The sequence below is a fragment of the Danio aesculapii genome, chromosome 17 (assembly GCF_903798145.1).
Source record: "Danio aesculapii chromosome 17, fDanAes4.1, whole genome shotgun sequence".
NCBI lineage: Eukaryota > Metazoa > Chordata > Actinopteri > Cypriniformes > Danionidae > Danio > Danio aesculapii.
Genome location: NC_079451.1, coordinates 1,690,198 through 1,700,196, shown reverse-complemented (window position 1 = coordinate 1,700,196; position 9,999 = coordinate 1,690,198). Strand labels below are relative to the sequence as shown.

The 9,999-nt window shown below is 35.3% G+C and overlaps 1 protein-coding gene across 2 annotated transcripts in view; it reads left to right on the top strand.

The window, feature by feature from the left end:
• Positions 1-9,999, top strand: part of zgc:113142 (uncharacterized protein LOC503524 homolog) — a 13,470-nt gene extending 3,471 nt beyond the window's left edge. Inside the window, exons 1-5 of one of the 2 annotated variants that reach the window (XM_056476887.1) lie at positions 1,131-1,337; positions 5,404-5,806; positions 6,140-6,292; positions 7,986-8,119; positions 9,498-9,999. In XM_056476887.1, the coding sequence (XP_056332862.1) occupies positions 5,422-5,806; positions 6,140-6,292; positions 7,986-8,119; positions 9,498-9,905 (1,080 nt within the window). In that variant the 5' untranslated portion in view covers positions 1,131-1,337; positions 5,404-5,421 and the 3' untranslated portion in view covers positions 9,906-9,999. Of the gene's footprint in view, positions 1-1,130; positions 1,338-5,403; positions 5,807-6,139; positions 6,293-7,985; positions 8,120-9,497 lie in introns of those variants that run through there. The other variant, XM_056476886.1, reaches the window with a different exon arrangement.

The window sequence follows — 9,999 nt, the reverse complement described above, 5'->3', positions numbered from 1 at the left end:
AATGATCTGTTCAGAGTGAATCTCCAGTAAACAACTCACTGATTCAAATGATCTGTTTTGAGTGAGTCTTCAGTAAACAACTCACTGATTCAAATGATCTGTTCAGAGTGAGTCTTCAGTAAACATCTCACTGATTCAAATGATCTGTTCAGAGTGAGTCTTCAGTAAACAACTCACTGATTAAAATGATCTATCCAGAAGGGGGTCTTCAATAAACAACTCACTGATTCAAATTATCTATTCAGAGTGAGTCTTCAGTAAACAACTCACTGATTCAAATAATCTGTTCAGAGTGAATCTCCAGTAAACAACTCACTGATTGAAATGATCTATCCAGAAGGGGGTCTTCAATAAACAACTCACTGATTCAAATTATCTATTCAGAGTGAGTCTTCAGTAAACAACTCACTGATTCAAATTATCTATTCAGAGTGAGTCTTCAGTAAACAACTCACTGATTCAGACCTCAGTGTATCATATAGAGGTAAAGTTGGTTTTATATTCCCACATTCGTTCATTTAGCAGTCTCTATATTGTTTACCATGTTACTTTCAATATTCGATAGGAATTAGCATGCAAGTATGACTTAAAAACAACATTAACAGTAATCTAATTCACTGTGAACAATGTTGTACTTTGATAATCATTGGCTGCTAATATGATTTCCCTATTTAGAATTGGCAAAGAATACTTATCTGAAATTATATTATTAAGGAGAATGTCTGAATATCCGAATATAAAACCAACTTTACCTCTATGTGTATCATTAACACCCACAGGGATTGATTTGGACAGGTTTGTTTTTAATTTATTTTTTAAATGGGTCATTACAATTGACCAAAGATTAAATTCATAAACGTTTTAAATGTTTTACTGAAGAAGAAAACTCACCTACATCTTGTATGACTCGACGGTGAGTTAATTAACAGGATATTTTCATATTATTTTGGTTGAACTGTCGCTTTAAGCCCAGTGCCAGATAGTGTTCCTTGATATGCGCCACTCATTAACTGCAGCTGGTACGGTTGCTAGGTGACGAGATATCGACCGTGTCTCATTTCACAACACTCAGTTTGGCCTAGTGTACTTCGCATGATTCACCTTTGTAGTCGTCGACCTCTCTGACACTTTTTTCACTCGCTCATTTTTTATTCACTCATTTATGTGGACTGTACAAGTGCACCAATGTATGAAATAGTTACTCGCGCGCGACGCCGAGAATTTCTACCCAACAGTTAAAGCGGCTGTATACGTCACGACAGCTGTAGGCTGCAGGGGTTCAGGGAGCAGTGTGTGTTTGTCCAGCAGCAGTGAACAACAAAGTTAACAAGTAGTGGGTAAGTTAATGATTTGCAGAACGATTTAAAAACAATGTGTATACATATTGAGAAAATTCAAGATGTTGAACATATTGACATTCTTCATCTTTATTTATTTATTAATCTATCTATTTATCTCTTTATTTATTTTGCAGTCTTAATTTCTCCATTCAGTTAATCTCAGAAGTGAATCTACTGTATGTAAACTCTCCTGCTTCTACCTCAGATTTGCGTTACAGACTAACATTGACCAACTCTATTTCCAAACAATTTCTCACCCTCATGTCATATTACGCTTAATGTCTTTCATCAAATAAAACAGGGTAGCAGAAAGTCTATGCTTTATTATTATTATTATTATTATTATTATTATTATTATTATTATTATTATTATTATTATTTTGCTTTAAACAACAGATACATGACAATAGAACAAACAATATAATACCAGGGTTAGAGAAAGTAAATAATAATAACAGTACTAAAAAAACTAACACAAAAAAGCAAGAGTATAAATAATTAATAAAATTCTTACAATTGCAAACAAGCAGGACCTTTGCATTAATCAGACATTTTGAAAATAAAACACATATAGAGTTTCTTTTGGTACTGTGTTTAATAGTACAAAAGTAATTTTTCAGTTCCTTATTAAACAAAGTAAAACAGTTTTTTTGTTGTTGTTATTGGCAAATTTACACATGAATATGAAACTTAATCAACAAAATAAATAGATTAATAACAAAAACATCATTATCATATCAGATTATCATTAAAATACCACAAAATTATGTTTTTCAAAATGCTAATTAAAATTAAGGGGTAACTTTTCTTTGATAAAGACAGAAGCGTCATACCAAAGCTTTTTAACATAACCCCACATCTTTTGGCACTGTGGTTAAGTTTCCAAATAGACAAGCAATTTATATCAATATTTTTCCACCAAACCAGTAACATCATTTATGAATTTGGCAATGAAAGAGTTAAAAATCCTGTAAGGATTTCTAAACAATTTAGTAGTTTTGATCAGGAGATTGATTAAGAGATTTATGGGGAAAAAAGTTTTAAAAAATATTAATCTGATGCTTTTTTACAGCAGTTTAGTGCATCTTTTTATCCCGAACATAACGAAAGTAAATTTGCCCAGACTTTATCGTTGAGTTTTTAAAAAAAAATTCAAAGCATTTTCTCAAAATATTCATCAAAATAAGATTTGTCACCAAAATTCATTCCACTAGCTGAAACACAGAAAAAGTTGTGGCCAAATTGAGTCTCAAAATGATCCCAGAGTGGATGAAAACGACCCAACAGCACATAAGGGTTAACTGTTAACCAATAGTTAACCTCTAACAATCATTTTTATCATTCTTAATCTATGAAAGAATAAAAAAATCGGAAGAAAATAATTACATTTGTGCATTAACCATGGAGCGTGTTTGTCATCAAACCTCAAACTGGAGCATTTGTGTATCTGCTGATCTCATAATTACAGTAAATGAGCTGATTGCAGCTTTTAATCAATGGATCAATCTTGCACCATGACCTGATTACAGCAAAATGTGGTCCTACTTATCTGTTGTCTGTCTGCTTTTGCATGTCAGCAGGCATCAAGAGGATAAAGGCAGGTAAAAATGACTTAGCAGTGACATTTCTGCATATGCTATATATATCTTTATGCTAATAGGGATGTATATATCTGTATGCTAATAGGGATGCATATATCTGTATGCTAATAGGGATGTATATATCTGTATGCTAATAGGGATGTATATATCTGTATGCTAATAGGGATGTATATATCTGTATGCTAATAGGGATGTATATATCTGTATGCTAATAGGGATGCATATATCTGTATGCTAATAGGGATGTATATATCTGTATGCTAATAGGGATGTATATATCTGTATGCTAATAGGGATGTATATATCTGTATGCTAATAGGGATGTATATATCTGAATGCTAATGGGAATGTATATATCTGTATGCTAATGGGAATGTATATATCTGTATGCTAATGGGGATGTATATATCTGTATGCTAATAGGGATGTATATATCTGTATGCTAATGGGGATGTATATATCTGTATGCTAATGGGAATGTATATATCTGTATGCTAATGGGGATGTATATATCTGTATGCTAATGGGGATGTATATATCTGTATGCTAATGGGGATGTATATATCTGTATGCTAATGGGAATGTATATATCTGTATGCTAATGGGGATGTATATATCTGTATGCTAATAGGGATGTATATATCTGTATGCTAATAGGGATGTAATGATTCTCTGAATTTGCGATTCGATTTATTATCTTGATTTCATAATTTGATTTATTATTAAAAAGAGAATAATTGAAATTGAAATATAACAATATTAAGTTAAAACAAATTCAAAATTATACCACCACTAAAATATATTTCTTCATACAAACAAGGCATGCTTTTAATCCAAGTTGAACTGTATGATGTGTGTATTAGACTGATTTTTTAATATATTTTTTTAATAAAATACTTGCATTCAGTGGTCACAGCTTTGCTACATAGCAGGGGAGGGGCTACTGATAAAGGGGAGGGGCTGTTGATGAAGGGGAGGAACTGGTAATGAAGAATGGAAAGAGCTGATGAAGGGGAGGAGTTGTTGATGGTGTTGTTAAAAGGGAGGAGCAGATTATGAAGGCGAGGGGCTACTGCTGATGTTGGGGAGGAGCTGTTGATGAAGGGGAGGAGCTGAATTTGAAGGGGAGGGGATGATGATGATGGGGAGGAGCTACTGATTGAAGGGAAGGAGCTGTTGATGAAGGGGAGGGGCTACTGATTGACAAGGAAGAGCTGTTGGTGGGGAAGAGCTGTTATTAAAGGGGAGGAGCTACTAATCTATGAGAGGAGCTGTTGATGAAGGGGAGGAGCTGATAATGAAAGGGAGGGGTTGATGATGATGGGGAAAAGCTGTTGATGAAGGGGAGCGGCTACTGATTGTAGAGGAGGAGTTGTTGGTGGGGAAGAGCTGTTATTGAAGGGGAGGAGCTGATTATGAAGGGGAGGAGCTACCAATCAATTAGAGGAACTGTTTATGAAGGGGAGGAGCTGAATTTGAAGGGGAGGGGCTGATGATGATGGGGAGGAGCTACTGATTGAAGGGAAGGAGCTGTTGGTGGGGATGAGCTGATATTGAAGGGGAGGAGCTGATTATGAAGGGGAGGAGTTACTGGTCAATTAGAGGAGCTGTTGTTATTGGGGTTTGAGCTGATTATAAAGCGGAGGAGCTACTAATCAATGAGAGGAGCTGTTGATGAAGGGGAGGGGCTGATGATGATGGGGAGGAGCTGTTGATGGAAGGGAGGAGCTGTTGATGAAGGGGAGGGGCTACTGATTGAAAAAGGAGGAGCTGTTGGTGGGGAAGAGCTGTTATTGAAGGGGGGAGCTGATTATGAAGGGGAGGAGCTGTTGATGAAGGGGAGGAGCTGATTATGAAAGGGAGGGGCTGATGATGAAGGGGAGGAGCTGATTATGAAAGGGAGGGGCTGATGACGATGGGGAGGGGCTGTTGATGAAGGGAAGCGGCTACTGATTGAAGAGGAGGAGTTGTTGGTGGGAAAGAGCTGGTATTGAAGGGGAGGAGCTGATTATGAAGGGGAGGAGCTACCAATCAATTAGAGGAGCTGTTGATGAAGGGGAAGAGCTGATTATGAAAGGGAGGGGCTGATTAGGATGGGGAGGAGCTGTTAATAAAGTGGAGGGGCTATTGATTGAAGGGAAGGAGCTATGGTTGGAGGGGAGGAGTTGTTGATGAAGGGGAGGGGCTGTTGATAAAGCGGAAGAGGTGATTATGAAAGGGAGGGGCTGACCATGATGGGGAGGAGCTGTTGATGAAGTGGAGTGGCTACTGATTAAAGGGAAGGAGCTGTTGTTGGAGGGGAGTAGCTGTTGATGAACGGGAAGAGCTGTTATTGAAGTGGAGGAGCAGATTATGAATGGGAGGAGCATTACATCCCTTAATGAAATTTTCTGTAAGATCCCTCAGTCTACCTTGGTTTTGTTTGTAACTATTTTCTTTTCTTTTTTTTTGGTCAATTAAAGGCTGTGAGACGAGTCACGATGAAGGCAGTACTGCTTAGCGTTTCCGTCCTGCTCATCTCCTACATCTGTTTGAGTGATCACATTTGTACATATTGCGCTCTCGTGGTCTGCTTGGTGGTCTTGGTAAACGCCCTGCGCCAGACTGAAGATGGCCTGTGGGATGGATTTGGCAGGGCAGTGCTGATAACAGGCTGTGACAGTGGATTTGGCCATCACCTCGCCAAGAAACTGGACCGCATGGGATTCACCGTGTTTGCTGGATGTTTGTGTCCTGAAGGTCCTGGAGCTCGAAGTCTCGTGGAGGAAAGCTCAAAGCGAGTGAAGATCCTCCAGCTGGACGTGACCAAAGAGGAACACATCCGCTCAGCCAAGGATTTTGTGGAGGCAAACTTGCCAGTGAAAGGTAACTCAACTCTGAAAGAACTAATTACAAGAAAAATCTTTCGTCTTTTAGATTTTGTTATTGGAGGCCTCTAACCAGCGCTCAGTGTAATTAGTTACAAAGTACCTAGTTATCATATTGTAAATGCATTGCCAAGAACTTAAACTAAGTGGTTAGCACTGTTGCCTTACAGAAAGAAGGTCGCCAGTTCGAATCCCGGCTGGGCCATGTGGCATTATTGTGCTATCGTGCTATACCTATTTATTCAGATGATGTATAAATCACAATATTTAAAAACTGTCCCATAGGGCTGGTTTTGTGGTCCAGAGTCACAAAATTTGAATCCATTTTCAGGTCTGTATGCCGTTGTGAACAATGCTGGTGTCAGTGACTGGGGCGAGACGGAGTGGAGTACGGCCGAGGACTTCCAGAAGATGGCGGATGTGAATCTGTTCGGTGCCATCAGAGTCACCATCCCATTCCTGCCACTTGTTAGAGCTTCTAAAGGTCACTGATTGCCTCTGTTCTGTTTTCTTTGCACTTTCAAAATAAAAGTCCTGCCAGATTAACTCTAAAATGCAAGAAAACCAACACAGGTCATAGAAAATGTGTGCTTTAGTCTACATGTTTGTGAAACTGTAAAAATGATATTAAACATACGTTTGACTGCAGTTTGTAGGTTAAATGAACACCAGGGGCCAGCATGACAACAACGTTGGTTATTATCAATGCATAAAAGATTATTTTCATGCAGCTCTTTGCGTAACGCCAAACAAATACCACAAAATAACTTAACGCTGTCTAAGATTTGTAATAAATATGTTCGCATCACCTATCTATTCCCATATGGACACTTTTCTGGTGTGGTCAGTTAGCTCAATTTTATGGTATTTTGCTAGCGCTGTTCGAGTTCAGAGATAAAATCACTGTAAAATCAAGGTAAATCTATGTGGTCGCAGTGCTCTTTTCTCTGACGTCTGCTTCTGAAAACACTATTGGTTAAGTTTAGCGAAGGGTTTAGCGCAGTGGTTTGCTAGCTGATCTGTATGACAAGCTCTGCCTTCTCTTGGATGTGTAAAAGAAGGATGTGTGTCTCAAATGTACAAGTAACGTATTTCAGATTCACACAAATATAGACAGCACTCTCTAGTGGATTTAACATCTGAAACGTACAACAAAACGTACCTTAAATAACATATTTCAGATGCGCACAAATGTAGACAGCGCCCTCTAGTGGATTTGACATCTGAAACGTACAACAAAACAAAACAAAACACATCCTCAAAACAGTCCATATGCCTTCAGAATACTATCAAGCTACGATAATATATTTGAAAACAAAAATAATGTTTTTTTTTCGTAATTTTCTTCAGAGCACTGATGTATAGCACCCCCCTCCAGAGAAGAACTGTCAAATTATTTTGTTATTTTTGTTTCATGTACACACATAAGTAGTATTGTAGCTTGATAATATTTCGATAATATTGTGAATATGCGCCCTCTAGTGGATAAAAAGACATACTGTACCTTTAAAAATTGCATCAGTCCTCATAAAAGGGTTCTTGTTCCGCAAAAAAAAGTCTTGTGACTGCAAAAAAATTACCAGTAATACACTCTTGGGTTAGTTGTTTTACACTTGTAATGGTTTATTTTGTTTATGTTTGACCCAACTTTGGTTTACGACAGCCCAGCATTTTTAGAGTGCAATGTAGTCTGAAACATGATTTTGAAGATTAAACTTACCTCCCTGTCAAAATTAAACTTGTTAACAGAAAAAGAAAAGATATATAAATATAAAAGTATAAATGATATTTGGGCGGCACGGTGGCGTAGTGTACGTGTGTCAGTCAGTGTGTATGGATGTTTCCCAGTGATGGGTTGCAGCTGGAAAGGCATTCGCTGTGTAAAACGTACGCTGGATAAGTTGGCGGTTCATTCCACTGTGGCGACCCCTGATTAATGAAGCCAATACGCCGAAAAGAATCTGAATGAATGAATAAATAACGTTTAGCATTTACTAGTTAGGTACTAGCAATTATATGTACTAATATGCACACTTTAGTTGCAATATACTAATATTCACTGTTAAACAATGCACAAAACCTACTTTAGAAAGGATACAGAGCTTTTGTGCTTTGATTTCTGTGAGGATTGTGTTTGTGGATGACTGATTTCCTTTAATTTCATGATTTATTTTCAGGTCGTATGTTGTATGTGTCCAGTATCTTTGCTTTCTTCAACTGTCTGAACATGGGAGCCTACAGTGTTTCCAAACGGGGACTGGAAGCGTTTGCGGACTGCTTGAGAATAGAGATGGCCAGTTTTGGGGTTCAGGTGAGAGCCGATGCTTTTAAGACAAACTCACTTTGATGCTGACTGACTTAAGGAAGCAGTGTTTTGTTCTAGGTTATTGTTTTATTTATGATAACTAAAAAATCTATAGTATTATAGTATAGTATATATAGTATAGTATATATAGTATAGTATAACAGGCCCTTCTATCTAGAGCCAAACAAATTTAGCATACAGATTTATGCAGAATTTTTTTGAGACTATAGTAACTGAAAACATACCTCATGACATAAAAATAATAACTTTTTAACTTTATATTAAGGGTTTATAACAAAAAAAGGTTGGGAACCTCTGTATTAGATAATATAATAAACTGCTGCTATTGTAGAGCTGGATTTTTTTTAAATAACTCCTTTATGGTTAGTAAGTAAATCATAGGATAATATTCATTTTTTAATGTGAACTATCCTTTTAAATCACATAAATCAAGATAAATCACATTTTTAAATTCAAATAATTGTTGATTTTGGATATTTTATATACCAAAAATACTAAAGAAGAATTAAATTGTAAATATAAAGGAAAATGTACTGTATTAAAAAATATAGGTAACGATAATGTCACTAAAAAGCATTGCACATTTTATAAACAATGAAAAAAGTAATGATTAAACATTGTATACATACATACATACATACATACATACATACACACATACATACATGTATACATGCATAAATAAAAGATCATGGATAAATGCAAACACAGGAAAAAGGTTTGTTCAATGTAAAAAAAAGTTAATAACTAAAAAAAATTATTTATTTAATGAAAAAATTAAAATAACATGATAAAATAATAAAGAAAATACACAAAGTATTCAGATGATGTAATAATTCTGACAATTTTCTTTATCATTTTTCTGTTTTTTATTTTATTTTTATTTTATTTTTTGTTTTTTATTTAATTAACTTTTTTATTAAATTTATTTTATTTTTTATTTAACTGTACATTATATTTGATTTTTATTAATGTAATGTAATTTTATGTAATTTTAATGTAATGTAATGTAATTTTTTATTTAATGTAATGTATTTTTATTTTATTTATTTATTTATTTTATTTCATTCAATGTTTTTTATTTTATTTGTTAATTTAATGTAAATGTTATTAGATTTTATTTAGTTTTTTAATTACATTTTTATTTTACTTATTTATTTTTAAATTAAATGTAATTTTTATATTATTTATTTAATTTTTTTAATTAATGTCATTTTAATTTATTTTTATTTTAATGTACATTTTATTAAATGGTTTACTTGTTTATTATTTAAGTGTATTATTATATTTATTTAAATTTTTAGTTAAATGCCTTTTTTTTTTACAATTTTTATGAGATATTTCACTTTGTTTCATTTCACAGGTCAGCATCATCCAACCTGGCAACTTTGGAGCAGCCACAAACATTCTGCACAAGAAAACCCCCAAAGACATTTGGGCTGATTTTGATGACGTGCGTAAACAAACATTCAACCAGAAATACATAGAGGAAGCCTGTGAGTATTTTTACTCCTTGTGTAATTCAGGCTTTAAGGACTGCAGCATGGTAATAAACGCCATGCTACACGCTCTCACCGCGGTAAAACCCCGACACCGGTACCTGCTGGTCTCCTGGACCGACCTGCTGTTTTTCCACATGTGCCCTGCTCTGCCATCATTCATCACTGATTATATATTTAATATTAGCTCCATGTATCACAAGCGCAAGGTAATGCTTTACTCAGAGCATGAGCTGAATCACAACCAGAATATAGCAGCTCAGTATACATAGAAATATTAGAATTCAACCGTACATTTTACTGCTGCATTTACTAACATGATGAAAAATACATTTATTACAGTATTTACTGATGTTAGTTAATGAA